Source organism: Fundulus heteroclitus, chromosome 8 (assembly GCF_011125445.2).
Source record: "Fundulus heteroclitus isolate FHET01 chromosome 8, MU-UCD_Fhet_4.1, whole genome shotgun sequence".
NCBI classification, from domain to species: Eukaryota; Metazoa; Chordata; class Actinopteri; order Cyprinodontiformes; family Fundulidae; genus Fundulus; species Fundulus heteroclitus.
Genome location: NC_046368.1, coordinates 27346204 through 27363722, shown reverse-complemented (window position 1 = coordinate 27363722; position 17519 = coordinate 27346204). Strand labels below are relative to the sequence as shown.

At 40.6% G+C, this 17519-nt stretch overlaps 1 protein-coding gene across 4 annotated transcripts in view; it reads right to left on the bottom strand.

Moving 5' to 3' along the window:
- The window catches only part of ap3b1a (adaptor related protein complex 3 subunit beta 1a), an 88188-nt gene that overhangs the window by 56019 nt on the left and 14650 nt on the right, over window positions 1–17519 (bottom strand). For all 4 annotated transcript variants that reach the window (XM_036140497.1, XM_036140500.1, XM_036140496.1 and 1 more), the window contains exons 2-6: window positions 16098–16173; window positions 15936–16010; window positions 10853–10948; window positions 9423–9583; window positions 5523–5589 (exon numbers count right to left, since the gene is read on the bottom strand). In XM_036140497.1, the coding sequence (XP_035996390.1) occupies window positions 5523–5589; window positions 9423–9583; window positions 10853–10948; window positions 15936–16010; window positions 16098–16173 (475 nt within the window). The remainder of the gene's footprint in view (window positions 1–5522; window positions 5590–9422; window positions 9584–10852; window positions 10949–15935; window positions 16011–16097; window positions 16174–17519) is intronic.

Here is a 17519-nt window from a genome sequence, read left to right as displayed (position 1 = left end):
AGCCCTTAAATTAGTTCGATGATAATTAAAACAGCAACATTAAAAGCAGAAACGCTTGATTGAAGAAAGAGAGAGCCTATTATCAACCGTTTTATTGGTCTGTTGTCCGCTACACCCCGTCACCTCCACAAACACCCTGTCCTCCCAAACACATCGGCTCCAAACGGCCCGTTGCCTCCCTGGTCCTCAGTAGGACCAAGGAAAGTGAAATATCAATCGGCAAAACAACATATCTACAAGGCGCAAGTGACAATAGAGCCAGAATCCAGTTATTCCACTAAAGGTATTTGACCATTCTTCTCAAGCCGCATAAATGAGCTCAGACGCTGATGCTGGATGCGAACGCCTAGCTCACACTCGCCACTCACACTCATCCCCAAAGGTGTTATATTAGGTTGATGGCAGCAGTCATTCCACACCAAACCTGCTCATCCATGCCATTATGGACCTTGCTTTGAGTACTGGTGAACAGTGATGTTGGAAAAGGAAAGACCCATTCCCGATCTGTCCCCACAAGGTTGCAAGCATTGATTTAAAAAAAAAAAAATCTCTTGTTATGCTGAAGCACTCAGACAAGTGCCAGACAGAGAACCTAGGTTCATCAATCTAGAAAACCCGTCTCCAGTGGCCGATAGACTCGACGTAGCATGCTTTACACCACACTCCATCCAACATTTTGTAAATCTGCCAAGTCTAAGGAAAATATGCGATCATAAAACTGGGATTAAAGTATATCTTGGGTTAATTGCAGACACAAACACCAGATAATGCGTGGTCCATAAAGCTCAGCATTCTCAGCCAAAGAACAACGTTTTATTAAAAAGGTTGCCCCTGGTTGGTGTCTGCTGTTTCTGAGATGCAGAAAATTAGACGTTTCAAAGTTTGGAGGTCTGTAGCTATTGACTCTGCAGGAAGTTGGTGACCTCTGCGCACTATAAGCCTCAGCACAGCCACGTTGTTATCACAGCACCAAGAGTTGATGGTGGCGTATTTAGTAGCAGGATAATTTCATGTCTAGGACCGTCTCCCAGGTGGCATCCTATCCTGGTACTACACTGAAATAAGCTCAGGTTCTGAGAGCGACCCGTCCTTTCCTACATGTTTGCAGAAGCAGCCTCAATGCTTAGGAGCTGCATTTTCTCCTGTGTGCTAAGCAATAATCGTTTCATTGTTAACGTAACCATATGCAATAGTTAACATCCATTCCATGCTCTAAAATTATGAGAAATAAGAGTAGGCTTGTCTCTAAACAAAGATCCACTTTCTGCATTTTACTGTTAGCACATACTTAGAAAACAGAAACTAACAAAAAAAAAAAAAAAAAACAGAAAAGAAAAGAAAAGAACAAGACTTACATTTTTTTAACATTACATTATCCTGGTTTGGCCTAGCCAAGGTAGTTAGTTTCCCCAATCAATAGAAGATGCCCAGACATTAAATGTTCATAATGATGATAATTACCAATTTATATTCCGCAGCCTTGCTGATGGGAAGAGAGTCGGGACGTCAGCGTTTTGCTGCCGACTCTGCACTACCACTGAAACAGGATTGGATGCGTATTGGAATCAACGTGCGCTCAGGTTTTAACCACTTATCGTTTCAAAACCTCTAAAAATGTTCCATCGTACCTTTCCTACAGGTTGAAGTCCTATTAATGATATTTCAGAGTCCGGGACCTAGAGTCCAGAGTTTCCCTTGGGCTGTTCAGACTAGAGAATAATGGAGGGCTCCCCCTTCCCCACCTGTTGCTGCACACTTTGAAGCAACAGTGAGGTCTGTTTCTACTTCCTCTTAGTTACAAGACAGACTAATTAAGCTGTCTGGAAATATTTCTGGCCAAACGAAACATGGATTATCATGACATGGAAACTAAGGGAGTGCCAGCTCTCATTTTCATTAAGCAGCCTAAAAACGATCCTGATTAATTAACCAGCTAATATCAGCTTGTTAAATCTGTCTTAATGTCTAAACAGCAGAACAGATTTGGCACAATGTGCACTAACAGCAGCTACTTAACTAGATAGGTGCTTGTTTTTAATTTTTGCATTTTTGTGTGAATGAAGATAACAAATGCTTATGTTTTTAAACAAAAGCAATTAAAATCGATGAAAATATTTTTATTCGTGGAGACGATGTTTAACTGGGACATAATTTACTCAAAGTTGTCACGTGGTGAAAATCCCGTGCCTAAACAGGACACAAATATCCACATTTTGAACCTTTTGTGTTTTAGCAACACTTCCACCTAGCATTTTACTGTGCCCCAGCTCTTTTTTTTCCCCCCTGACAAAGACGCAGGTTCTGGTACAAGGCATTGTGCATTCGCTCCCAACTTCCCCGATTAGATCCGGCTCCAAGGTAAACTACATGCACCATCAACAAATCTGACACCCCAATCTATGGAGTTCATACGCCGCCTCCCCTTCCCCCATGGACCATATTATCTACCCTGCGTGACAAGCTGGTAATGGAAAAATCACACTAAGCAAATGGTTCTTCTAATAACAATAAATTTCCTATAAAATTATGAAGGGCCCAAACCGTTTCCTTGCATCTATTTTGCTATGAATTTTAATTAAGGTGCCAGGGAGGCAGAGAGTGCTGGGTCATCACGTCAGAGACAACGTGCGCCTTTTTGATTGATGGGCCGGCGTGGGGTCGGCCTAGCCTCCCTTCAGCGGCTCCTCTCCTGCTCTCTTCCGCCTCCTCCCTCCTTTTTCCTCTTAAATTAATGGGCATCTCACCTAGGCCCTAATCATAGTACCCCGCCCCCTGCTATCCTCTCTGTTCTCATTTCAATTTTGCAGAAGGTGCAGGGGGAGGGAACGGATGGGAGAGATCGATCATTTATCTTGTAATGGCTGGATAATAGATCCATCACGGTAAAACAGCTGCACAAACTCCTATGTTGTCTCTGTCATCAGCCCTTCCCATTTTCTCTTTACACCGTCCTGCCTACAAGCAGCCCACCATGTGCCACAGGCATTTAGCTAAACGGCAGCAAAACTATGTGTCAGGAGGAGCAGGCAAGGCCACAGTGAGCAAGGATCAAGTGTTTCAGCATCATTAAAACGCCAGCTTAACAGTATTTAGCCACTTAACGGCTGGTAATTTGTCTTATTATGCAACATTGTAAGACTATTGATATTTTACAGATTTATTTCAAAGTCCCCATAAACAAATGCAAAGAAAATAGGAGAAGAAGTATTTCCATGATCGTCTCTGAATGGTGAGCAGCAGTTGAATGCTGAAAAACAAACTTCTTTTTCTGTTCATTAAACGCATCAAAACAGAAACCTCTGACTTTTTCAAATCAGTGAATGCATTGACAAACACCATTTTCTCTGATGCAAAAAAAAAAGAAAAAAGAAAAAAAAGATTAAAGGAATGACCTTGTAGTTCCTGATGGATTCAAAACTTACTGCAAGGGACATTCAGCACTATTCCCAATTTCTTTATTCTTTACGGTGGTTACATATAAACATAAAAACATGAAGTTTATATGTTTCATTGTCTTTAGACAGAGAATTTGAAACCATTCAGAATATACATTCATTACTTATGCTTTAAACAAAGGGGAAAAATCAGTCTCGGTCAGCAATAGCCTGACGAGCAGTGCTTCTTTATGTTAGTAAAGTTTTAACAGAGTTTCTTTCATCTGTCTATTTAACAGGTGTGACGAAAAAGCACTGAGAAAAGGAGCAAGACTTCATGTTAAAAAAATGTATCCTCAGCCAACACTTTGACTTAAAATAACGTAAATGAACAGGAGCCCCTCTCGTGTTAATGGGCTGTTTTACAACAGTAAAGAATGGCAAAGCAAACTCTTAATTCAGAAATAAAACATAAAAATCTCAAAAGCATCAAATGATCTCAACTTACTACTGTAAAAGAGAAAGGGATGCACTGACACGCTGCTGGTTTGGGTTATATGAATTGTAGCTGTGAAAAGTTACCTCTGGTGTCTCTTGTCTATTAACTGGGTCTTTGGGCCTTTTTGAGGCACATCATCATGTCATGGAAATTTCTGCATAGATTTTGCTCATCTTTAAATAGTTTATATATGGCATTCCCATATGACCACATTGGGAGGGGGGACACACTTGTCAGGATCTTAAGATGTTTAAAATGAAGTCAGAGGAAGGAGAGAGGTGTAAAAAGCCATTTGAAAATGAAACGGTATTTTCTACAAAATGTTGTTGGGACTTTGTGATATAGTCCGGCTGCAAGGGAGCAATAGAGACAAAACCTTCCAGCGGATAACAGGAAGGCTGAACAGCTGCTGTTATTAATAATGATCAGGGCAGACTGCCCAGAAGAAATACTTTGTATGCCGTATTTCTATCATTTTATGTTATAGTTCTAACAAGTGAAACTTCTGAATCAGCCAAAAAAACGGTATCAGGAGACCAAAGTTCTACAAAAACATGGATATAGGTCCCGAAACTATACGATTGGTGCTCCTCTTGTATCTAGCTGTTGTTTTTAAGCAGGACTACAACAATGAAGGTAGATTTAGTTTAGCAAGGTGAGTAACTCTATACCGCCATACCCGTCTGGAGAGAACCTTTTAGCTGTTAAACTCCTAATCAATGAGATAAAAGCCTCACAATCTGATTTATCTTAAGACTTTGCAATGATCCAAAAGAACATTTAAACGCATCAGAAAGCCTTCGCTGTGTGCTAATCTGTAAATTTTATTTGACGTGTTTAGCTTGTCGTCATTACAAGTCTAACACCTCCTCGCATAGCAGCGCTCTTAGCGCCATAAAAATGCATTACTTTACAGTCATTAAGCATGCACTGTGTTTAGGATTTTCACCATTCATCACCGACTGATGCGCTCGTGTGTCTGTGTGATGATGCTGCCCTTTCCCTCTGTCCCCTGCCTCGCAATGTGGGCTCCAGCACGGAGAAGTCATCTGTCTTCGTTAGCGTCTACGGCTAAATATGCTCCGCATCTGGTACCGGGCTTTCCACCGCCGCCGCCGCCCCCCCGGCCTAGGCTGCTTTGTTTTGTTTGTATAATGATAGTTGGACTCTATGAATATGTAATCACAACAAACTGTGCCCAGTCTGCGTGTATAAACACTGCCCACAGTGTACACTCTAGCCCACCATCTACACATTTGAAATTGCCATTTAAAGACCCTTAGTATACGCTGTGACCTCCTCAACACGAATGGGCTACCGGCTGACTTCTAATGGGCTGTCCGCATTGTTTCTGCAATTGGCCTAAACACAGAAACTCAGAATCCAGCCCATTAAAAGGTCCATTTTATGGAGAGCAAAAAAAAAAAAAAAAAAAAGCGGAGTCGGCCTTAGAGAAAATTAAGCTGACACTAGCATCAGTGCGAAAATTCCTTCCAAATGGACACTTAACAAGGAGCATCTGAAGATGTGGGGGTTTAAGTGGGTGTTAACAAACCATGGCATTGCTGAATGAGCTGTGGGCTGGAGAGATAAGAGAACTGCTTGACTCCGGCGCCCTCCGGTGGTCTGGCTGCTCGGCGAATACTCACTGTGCTTTTATCCTTCAATAGCTTCTCAATCACTTCGATCAGATGCTCCTTCTGGTCCGCGTCCAAGCTGAAAAGACAGAAGATTTTAAAAAGAGCAAACTGTAGGCTGCTGGTCTGCAATCGTTTACATCAAAAGAACACAAACCAACTTACCTGGTGGGCTCAGAATATACTGTATCGATGCCGCCTGAACGTTTTTGCCAGGCCACACGCTTAAATGAATTTTGTTGGGATTTGGCTTAACAGACCAGAGTAGTGGATTATTGTAAACTACAAGCAACAAGATACATGCTTATAAAGAAAAATCTCAAAATGGTGCCCGCATAAAATCTGTCTAGGCCTGGGCCACGAATCTTTAGACACTGGATCTAAACCCTGTAGCTCTGGTTGTATGTTCAGGGTCATTGTCATGCTGGAAGGTTAACCTTCAGCTCAGACTCAAGTCTTTTCCTGCCTCTCACAGGTCTCGCTCCATGGTTGCCCTGTATGTAGCTCATCCACTTTGTGCTAGTACCTCCTGAAGAAAAGCATCCATGTTTGTTATGAAAGTCAATTTTATTTCTATAGCACTTTTTGCAGACAGCAGTCACAAAGTGCTTCCCAGTAAAACTACAATTAAGAGAGCATTTAAAAACAACATACCATTTGTCATAGCGGCACAGGAATCGGTTTTAAAGAACAATGACTAAAGTTGCTGTTTAACTTTGTCACTCAACCATTGGTTTAAATGACCAATTTATGGGCCCTAGACATCTCAAAAGGACAGAGCCCTGAGATGGTCCACAGGGACGTTGAGCAGGATCAGAGGTTATGCTGTGTGCACCGGTGAGGGAAATGAGGAGGGAGGGACGGAATCACCTGCTAAAGCAGACTTTCTAAAATAATCTAACCAAGTTATTTCTATTTTGCTGTTGTTGTTGTTACGGCTATGTTAACACTAGTGTTGCGCCAATGCCATTTTTTGGCCCCGATACCGATACCCGATACCATACCGATACCATCTGTGTGAAATTGATATGTGTATATATGTAGAACTGCATACTATTTGGATGTAAAATAATTGCCATCATGGCTTTGTCAAGCTGCTACCTTTGTAAAGCAGGAAAAAAAGACTAACACAAAGTGAATCCAGTAGAACTAGCGGGCATTGGGAGAGAGAAGGCTACGTTCATGTGACATACAAACATCAAAATGGTATCGGTGGCCTATTTGTTGGTACTCGCCGATACCGATACCACTATTTTAGTGCTGTATCGGGGCCCCGGACGATACTGGCATTGGTGCAACACTAGTTAACAACTACGCCCTGTATTTCTATTGTTGACTCATTTATGGGCTTTAAAAAAGGTTTCCTCCTCTTCACTATGACTTTAACAGATTGCCTGCGCTATTAGGACCCCGTCTTATAATTGGGTTTGAAGATGTTACATTATACACAAGTGGGCTCTATTTGCCCGTTTGGGGACTTGTGAAGCTAAGTGGTTGCACTGAATTTTAAATATTTGTAGTTTACTGTGAAGTCAGCAGTTTGAGCCACCTGAATGCATCCTGACCAGCGTTGTGTGTGAGACATGTGTTCACTTATAGGCTAGGACAGTGTAAAGATTCACCTTTTGGATCAGTTAGCAAATGCTGTTTGACTTCTGTGAACTTAGGGTACAAAGATTTGCCAAGCAATTGAAGACTAAACAAGAAATCCCATGATATTTTTTAAACAAACCCTGAAAAGCTACACTGCTTCTGGTTCTGTAATCCTGAAGCTGAACGTCTTTCTTAAATATACCAGTCTTAGAAACACCTTAGAGATAAGAGGTAAAAAATGAAGGGCAAAACCCCTTATGATAACATTACTCAACCTTTTCAACATAGTTTGAAATTACAACAGTAGTGAGAAGGTAACAGTCTCAGGTGAAACTGAAGCTAATGCTGGTGACAAAACATCAGTTTCAGAATCTTCACAGATTATGAACGGGCGTTCGTTCACACTAACGGATCGGCTTCAGCAGATTGTTGTTGCACAACAGTAAGCCTGGGATCATCAAGTGGCCCTGCTGAGAAATCACAGACTAAAGGACTTCTACCACCAACTAAAGGCCACTGAACGCATCAAACCCACGAGGACGCCAGCTAACGGGCTAAACGAACATACCAGCAGGTGCTGTTCATACCGGATATTCCCTGAATTCATTACAGGCTGCATTTCTGGTCCTAATGTGATGCAGTTTCAAATACTCTCAGTTTATCCCACAACTGAGTACGAGTCCACTGGGGTTGGCAGTATTTTTGTGTTAATCATGTTTAGACATTAAAAGGACTTTCAATGTTGACTTTATACTAATAATGTTTTTGTTTCTACCTCAACAGATTAAACTAAAATGTTTGGATCATGTAAACACAATTGTAGAATTTATAATAAATACTTTGTTCAAATTAGAAAGCATTTTATTCAGGAGTATCAGTTCTTTAAATTAAACCCCAACTCAACCACTTTATTCTATAAATCCCTGACACGTATTAATCTAGGAGTATTTTCCTTTATGTTCAATATTTGGCGTTTGTAATAAGAACCTTCATTATTTCCTGTATTTTAGTCTGAATACCCACATGTCTCTCTTATTTGTATTTATTTCTTGCTGTAATTATTATTCTTTAATCACTTTACTAAGTGATTGAGCATGGTTAGTGGATAGCTTGCTTAATGCCCACTTCTTGTTTATTTTATAGTGTTGTAGCTACAGCTTCTAGCGGTGTAAAGGCACATGTATTTGTACTGAAATGTCTGGTATTATGTGTGGCCCTGTTCATGGGACCCAAATGACCACAGCATTGTTTTATACCTGAACATCTGCAGAATGTTTACATACGGAACCAAGTACGCAACACAATGTTCTGTAGGACAGCTTTAAAAAGTAACACGAAAACCAAACAGGGAGGACTCCCAGCTATCACTAAACTCTGCTGTTTGGGAACATGAAGCTTTCCTCGTGAAGCTACAGTCGAGACAGAAAGGCGGACCGAACCAAAAGTTTATACTGGTGTCCAGTAGGGCTGGGCAATAAATCGAATTTACTATTAAGAAAATCTGGATTGTATTTTGTCAATGGACTCATTGGGCTTCCATGAAGAGAATAGCATTGAATGCTGAATATATCTTTAGGAAAATATGTTCTCAAAATTTTGTGAAGAGGAAACTTTTTTTTTACCAAAAGACGAGGCACTTTAATTTATTAATTTCCTTTTTTTATGTTAGTTGCTGTTTTTGAAGTTGGTGAAGTTACACAAGAGTAGTGAAGCCCGTTCTTAGCAAACATTTTGTTATATTTTCATTGTTTACAACGGTAGTGCCTGCCATCTTGTTTCATACCATGAAACAAGATGGCAGGCACTACCTTTCACAGGTTTTATTGAATTCAGGTCCACTCAGTCAAAATGCTTGAAATAAAAACACGTTTTTAAAACAATTACTTTTTAAACCATACCGCTCTGCCCTGGTGTTCGGGTAAAGCTGGTATACCAGGCTACTGAAATATCAAAACAACTCCAAAGTGAATTAAACATATTTTATTTTTAAACATGGCCACTATCTTATTCAAAAATGTCTAAATACTATCAGTGATCATTTGAGTGACTATATTATTGTATAATTTATTTATCCAGGCCTTTACTACAATGAAAAGCAGCAGTGTCAAACACTTGTAGACTCTGTTCTTCACCTCTTCTCCCCCCAACAAATCTTTGTTCTGACTCAACCCACCGAGTGTTCCCATCTATACCAGATTGATGCAAACGTTTCCTGACTGAGAATCAGAGGTAAAATAGTGCTTGTGTGTCCCCAGGTTAACAAATAAAGAATTAACATCCACCAATGAGTGCCATTTGTGCTTAATAAAGAAAAACTACCTGTAGAGTTTTTGGATCGCATGCGCAGAGGTCTTCCTGACATAAGGGGACAGGTCCGAAGCAGCCTCCTTGATGGCCAGCATCATGATGGGGACGATAATCGGGACACGGATACTGGAGAGGACCCGTAAGGCACTCGCTCGGATGAACTGGTTTGGATCCTGCCATAGAAACAATGAAGCGTGAAAAATGTTTCCCTGATAATAATGATTAGACTGTCTGAAACAGACTATTTGAGTCAACAGAGTCAATAAGCTAGAAGTACTTTTTAGCATCTGCATACAGCCTAATATCATACTTCTCACAATGTAGAACAAGCAACACTGCTGATAACCAAGCTCCCTTCTATAGCACTCAAGGGAATTTTTTGTAAATCAGCTGTCTACAAAAAAAAAAAAAAAAACTCTAACCAAGACTAATAAATCAACATAAGAGGGAAGTAGGTCAAACATTCAAACAGGCATCAAAATGGGAATGCTGTGGAAAATAATTCAAGATGTAGAAGATGTTAAAAAGAGAAAAAAATATATGCTGATGGCTGATTATACCTTGGATCAAGAAATAATATCAAATCTCAATTTATCCATTGGAAAAACAGCAGGATATCTGCCACTTGTTTCGCTCAATGACTGGGCTAGTCAGCTTTAGCAATACAAGCTAACGGCTAAAGGTAATCCTCAGTGTTGTTTTTTTATGCATTTATGCTAAAGGTTTTGGAACATTTTCATGCTTAGACGCGTTTGTGTGTTGTAGATATATTGAACTTCAAACTGACTACGATATGCAGTAATGTTGGTTAATTTTGCTATAGCGATATGAAATGTAATGAATGACGATGCTAGATTGCATTTGCTTGATTGCAAACATGCATAACATGTAGTTCCCCAACAGCTTAAACCTTACCAGCACATCATCTTCTAAATTTTTTTTTTTTTTTTTTACTGCACTAAACAAAAATTGCCATCGTGTTTTTTATCAGCATAGACTGCATGAATGCTTGACGTTTCAATAATTTGCTAATATTTCTATGCAAGGCAGGCAGTTCTTTGCTGTATTGATATCGACTAGATTGGCATTGCTATGATAAGAAATTTGCAACATATTCCGCAGCCCTAGTTGGTGGGAAACATGCGTCTTTCTCTCATAAAATCTGACCTAGGGAGTCTTCCTGTTTGAATTTCCAACTTGGGAGTTGAAATCGAATCTATCTCAAACATGCAGTGGAAACGAACAAGCAAGGGTTCCAAATGGATGCCCCAGTGTGGGAGCATTTGGAAATGTCTCCACAGATGGTGGTACTTAAAACAAAAAAGAGAAAAAAAGAGTTTCAAGGTTTTTATGAGAAATTTGCCAAATAAACTGCAGTTCTTTTTAAATGGCTTGAGAAAAGCAAATGTACAGGAGACTACCAGAGAGTGAACAACTGTTACCTTCAGGGCCCGTTGAAAGGTGCTTATTGACAGCAAAGCCAAGTCCTGTTGCTCCTCTGCATACCTCACCAGGTACACATACACGAGCTTCTTCAGCTGCCGAAGGAAGAAAAAGATTTAATAAAAAGAGAAGATCGAAACAGAAATTCCTGTTAAAAATATCTGATAGATCTTTAAAAGTCAATATCATGCTGGTGGTTTTAAAGCCATTCAGGAGGCAAAACAGCGGAGCAATCAGGGGAAAAAAAAGATGAGCAATGAGCTCATTAGTCCATGGTTTGAATAAGCCACATCCCCCCTTCTTGATTATTGAACACCTCTTTGATTCTCACAAGAAAGTCTGAAATAATATTGGTCCTGCTTTCCTATCAAAGGTTGATCTACTGTTGAGTCACATCAACAATTCACATCAGCAAGCAAAGCAATATAAACTAGAAACTAAAGGAGACATTGCCTAGTCTCCAGAATCAAACAATTTCCAGGCTGATCAGCAAATAACGGGTGGTCAGGACATCAGAAATCCAATGTTACCACCAGTGACCACACAAACAGGTCGCACTGACAACACAACAACATTTAGAAGTCTGAGGAAGCACAAAAGATGTGAGAAACTATATTTTCTATCCTAGAATGTTTTCCTCTTAGGCAAATTGCTGAAACTGAAGGAAGTAGAAACACCCAGTGATTCTAGAGACTATGAAAAATTTAAATCATAGTCTGATTGCAAAATCATTTGCAATAGGGTTTCTAAACATTAAATAATATTAAGTACATATTTGGCACAAAGGAGATGAGAGCCTTGAATGTGATCTGCAGTTTATTACCAATGTAACAAAGTAAAACAGACTCTCAAACACAACTTGTCAGATGTATATACCATGTTCTATTGTTCCCCACAGTTGTCGCAATTCCCCGTAATTCCAGGGCGCAGGAGTTAGGGAGTTTGTCCTATGAATGGCACTCACGGGCCCTCTGACCACCATGTATGGCAGCCTCGCTTCTGTCGGTCTGCCCCAGGGTAGCTGTGGCTACAAATGTAGCTCATAGCTTTCAGGGAGTGAATGACTGAATGTAGTGTGAGGCGCTTTGGGGTCGTCCGACTTGATAAAGCGCCATACAAGTACAAGCCATTTACCATTATGTTTTTGTACTGTATGTCTAAACCTTATCCCTATTATTACAATAGTATTTTCTCCTGTCTGCATTGTTGATGGCTTTGCTGCAATCCCTCATACTGAGCAAGCATGAAGCGACAGTGGAGAGGAAAACTCCCCATTAACGGGAAGAAAAACCTCCAGCAGAACCGGACTCAGTGTGAACGGTCATCTTACTCGACTGACTGGGGCTTAGAGAAGACAGAGCAGAGACACGACAAGAGAGACAAAAAAGCACAGAAGCACACATTGATCTAGTAATCTGTTCTACATTAGATGGTAGTAGCGGGTGAGCCGTCTTCTCTGGATGATGTCACAGTTAACAGAACGCCAGACCAGGTGTACCTACTATGAAGAGAAAAAGATGGCAGAGACAAAAAGTTAAAAGCTGAAATAACAATAAACAATGCAAATTGGAGAACAGTAGGAGAACTCAGCAGAGTGAGAAAAATAGACCCTGATGTTCTTCAGTAGCCTAAGCCTACAGCAGCATAACTATAGAGGTAGCTCAGGGTAACATGAGCAACGCTAACTATAAGCTTTTGTTTAAAAAGGAACAATGAACTGACCCCTGAAAACAGGAAAACTATTTTTAACTATTTTATTTCTCAGAGAAATCATGTAAAACCTATTATATCCAGGTCAATACTTTACAGAAAATGATCTAAAACTGAGACAGAGCTGAACAGCAGGGAAGAAGAGGTGCTGTGACAAATGGTGACTTGCTGGAAGAACCACTTATAATTTCATTTCTAAGCTGATTTTTAGCTTGAGGTCAGGAGAAAGGTTACATTTCAGGTACAATCACTGAGAGATTCAGCCAGTAATCAGCACTATGGTTTCTAATCCAGCACGTATTGATGGTGATTGAGCACCACAGTTCTCAATCACCGTTCTAGTAATTACTGCTGGAATTAATGGCATTACTCACTATAAAAACGGAGACACAACCCATCTGCCCTCAAAGATCGGCTCTCTCTGACCACAAATCACACAACCGAGGTCATCACGAGCTGCTGGAAAGGAGATTTAGGCAGCTACGAGTTAAACTTGCCAAGCATCAAATACATACTCGTTTTAGAACGAACGAGTAACATTTTGACAAAGTTAGACAAAAAAGAAAGCATACAGCTACATAAGCCGGTGGGAGGTTACGGAGCAGAAATGAATGAAGAGAAGAAAGCGTTCATATGAAATCAAGCAGCAGCTGTCAATAAGCTGCACTTGTGCTCTTTGGCTTGTGCAATAATTAGTGCGAGTCAATGGCCCCCTCGCAGAGGAGAGAGGGAGGCGAGTGAAAATGAAGAGGCCATTTTTACAGAGACACGCACTAGAAAGAGCCAGGGAAAGAAAAGACGAAGTAAGAAGACCCCAAACAACCTTAGCAGCTGGTGCATACGAGGCAGGAGAGAGAAGATGTGACTGTAGACTGCCTCTTTCCAATTAGATCCGCCGGCCTGTTCCCGCTCCCTGCCGCCCAGCTGCTTCGGCTGCATGCCTCATGCGCAGCGCCCGGCCTATGGCCCCCCCCCCCCCCGCTCACATGCTGCCCCTCACGCTACGTGATTATTCGGCTGCTGCTAATCAATATTCACAGGTTCTGGCCATGGACCCCTTTCAGAACAGCTGCTTGGAGTTTGGTCATTTGCTCAAAGAGGCTTTGTAAGAGGACATCCAGGACCATTCCCAGTGTGAATGAGAATGCATAGCACACTTTCAAAGATTATGTGTAAACTAATTATAAGTATATTCTAACTGCTTTGCATTGGTCTGCCATTGGTCCTTTAGGAGGAAATACACCGGGCACGTAATGTAATCGCCGTGGCTTACGGGCGTTTTTAAAAGCATAAATCTACACCAGACACTGCAAAGTACGCTCCACAGCTGCGTGTTTCTGCTCTGAAGAACTATCGCCACATGGAAAGAGCACCAAGTAGAAGCCTTGGCCTTCCTTCCTCTAGTTGACGAAGTGTTGCGAGAGGAAAGGCAGAGAGCTCAGCCAAAATGAGTGCATCCCATCAATCAGCAGCGTCAACAAGGTGACTTCTACCACCTTGTGGCCGAACTGAGACTCAACTTTTAGCATACTTTTGGAACTGAACTTTGACACAGGATGCTGTTTTCCCCTTTATTCCCTGCCAAACAGGAGCGTACACGCATCTGAAATTAGAACTTCAGTCTACGCACGTACATTGTATGCGTGTATTATGCTTCTAGTGTACATTTACTGATGGATTAGAATGAAAAGCTAACCTGAACTTACGCGCTGCAACGCGTCCGGTGCGTTTGCTCATTTAGAATCCATCAAGAAGCCTTTCCTGACGAAGTCCCGTTCACCGTCTCAGGAATAAATTAGCAGAAAATCCTGTCTTTATTTCTCTGACTGTGCAAGATTCCAATTTACCTACATCCCCCTCAGATTTATGCTCAGCGTTCATTGGGTAAAATTAGGGATGCACTGATATGGATAATGAGCCAATATCAAAACCTGATATTAATATTGCTGTTATGGTCGATAACTGACTTTTACCAATATTATAAATGTTATACAAATTTCCCTACCCTTTCAACATCATGAAAAACACCCCAGCTCTGACTTTGCTTATCCGTTTCAGATAAAGACCACAATCCTTTCACTGACACGGTCAAATGCCCAAACTAAAACAACATGGACAAAAACGGATAAAAACCCTGCGAAAATAGCAACAAGATAGAAATAAATATTAGCTATTAATATCAGCCCAGTTTTACTTATCCAGCCGATACAGCCCTGCTAAAAAAAAACGTCTGACGTACGGTGATGACAATGTCAACACCGATATATCATGCATCTGTTAGTAAAGTCCTCTGCATATCCAAACCGGTACTGAATTCAACGTGAGGAATCATCCAATTAAATCAATGACCTGGGCCAGAACCAGCATCCTTCCAGCCAGTGACCTTTCAGCTAAGAAAAAAACAACAACACCTGCTTGTGGAAAGATTTCTATATCAAACAAGCTAAATGAAAAGTGTTTCAGCTCCTCCGTTTTACCTTCCTCTTTCAGAGGCCTTACAACTCTGAATTAGATTAGAAATCCCAAACTTTAGACTGTTGAGAGACCAATAAACTCTGTAGACTTCAGTTTCATTAATATTTGGAAAATTGTAAGTCCCAAGTTACAAACTTTCCCCCTGCTTAATGTCTTTGTTCTTTAGATTTGTTTGTGCGCTGACTTCTACCGATTTAAAATCGGTATTAAGTAGCTCTTGGCATGATTAAAAATGTAATTTAGTCCTGATTATGATAATAATAAGTTTCGATAATTTCATTGATTGATGTCTTAATTTAATTTTTTACTCTAAATTAAATGAATCCTAAGAAATATGCCGAAATGTCCTGTTTTCTTTAAATTTACAGTCCAAAGAGGTATAAAACTCATGTAGGGCCACACATGTTACATGGCTTTATGAAAGAAGACAACTTAGGCTTTTTTATGAATATATACTATAAGAAAATTGTCAGCGTGTGAGCAAGATTTCTTAATGAACGAAGATTTCACAATTTCTTCGATTTAATAGATATATAAACTGGTTTAAAACTTTCATTTAGCATGGCTTAATCATGGTAAACTTAAATAATTTTATTTAATAGATATATAAACTGGTTTAAAACTTTCATTTAGCATGGCTTAATCATGGTAAACTTAAATAATTTTATTCTGCTTTTCATAATTTTGCTACTGAAACAGAGTAAAGAAAAACACAGTACAACAAATATAAATAAAACCAATGAATACAGAGTGAAGTTTCTGAATTAAGCCATCCACATGAGCCAATTTTTGCTTTATATAAAGAAGTCTGTTCCAGGGCTAAGTGAAGCCACGTGCTGTCATGCTAAAATAAACTGAATCATAGCTGCAGTAATCTGCTTCTCAACGGTGTCATACCTCAATGTTCTTGCTTGCAACATTCTTCACCACCGCAGGAAACAAGTCTGATGACTTTTTCCCCTTGGATATGAGCTGAAAGAAAAAGAAATAGTAGTTGTGAATATAAAACCCCACGGCAGACAGAACGGGAGTTTAACAGCCGATAAACGAGGAACTCACTTGAACGATCCTCTTCATGGCCTCCAGTTTGAGGGACTCCTTGTTGCTTTCCAGCATCTCTTTCAGGTCTTCATTTCTGAGAACAGACGATATTTCTGCTCTTAACTGTGGTCGAGATTACAGCCGGAACATAGCGTGTCTGCAGAAGCTATTTAACTCGTCGCTTTCAAAGCTCCAGCAGGGCCAAAGGTGCTGGGAAACCTCCATGTTTTAGACATCTGCATCCATTTCAGCCATTAGAGCCACACGTGCAAAGGTAACACTGCACAATGACGCAGCAGCCGGGCAAACAACAACAAGACTGTCAGCTCATTGCTAACAGGATGATGGCGATCATTCTTTAGGCGGCGCTGACCCACAGCGTTCCTCTGAAACAACACGGTTCAGTGTTTGGTCCCTGCAGGGACTGAGCTGGATAGCAAGAAGACTGCAGAACATTGTCACCGGTGAAAATGTTTAAGCAAATCCACGATTCCCATGACGAGCCTGGCTATGCTTCACAGAGACAAATTGATACGACTCAGCAGAAGTCTTAGTATGACCAGAACACATTCCACCTTAGATATGAAAGTGCAGCATGGATGACCAGTTGGATGATTTCTTAGTATATCCCATCTTGACCAGCTCGATTAAAGCATTTTACCGACGTAACACTTTGATTTGGAGAACCATTGGAACCTTTTACGAGAACCATGCTCCAAAATAATCTGATCAGTTTTCTATCATTTAATGACACTTTAAAAATAACAGAGCGATGCAACTTAGATGGTGGAGAAGTGGTGTCTAATGTATTTTTGTGACGCAACAAACGCATTGCTGTAAATGGAGATGCTTGACATGAACTTAAAAAAATGTTGTTTTACCTATAGCAGTGAGGGGAAAACGGTACCAGAGCCTTTAGAGTGAAAGCCTGACAAACACAGGTCTGGCTCTAAAACTACAATTTACACGCCTCTCTGACAGGTAGTTCACTAAACCGACCACATTAGGTTTTGTAATTACAAGATGTTTATGGAAAGTGAGCGAGAATTGTGTTCAGTTTTGGACTGAAAAGTACGAGCAGCATTTATTGATCCTCTCCTGCACGGGGTTGCATTATCAAAAAACTGGCCTGACATCTTATTCAGCTTTTGACTGGCTTTGGTGTTGATGAATATATTGGCAAATTGAGCAGCTTATTCAGTTAATAACCAGGGGCCTTAGTGGTACATGAGGGTTAGGGTTAGGTAGCGAAAATAGGTACCGTAGAGTACCGACTTCAAGGTACCAAATATCGGGTCAAAGGTGAAAGATACCCATGCCTAGTTATGCTGAAAGTAGTCAAAATGAAGCTGAAATAAGACCTCTACTAAAATAAGCGTAACGGTCTTTACGACACAGGACTGTTCTAGCTTGACGAACGGCCAACTGCACGACTGCATC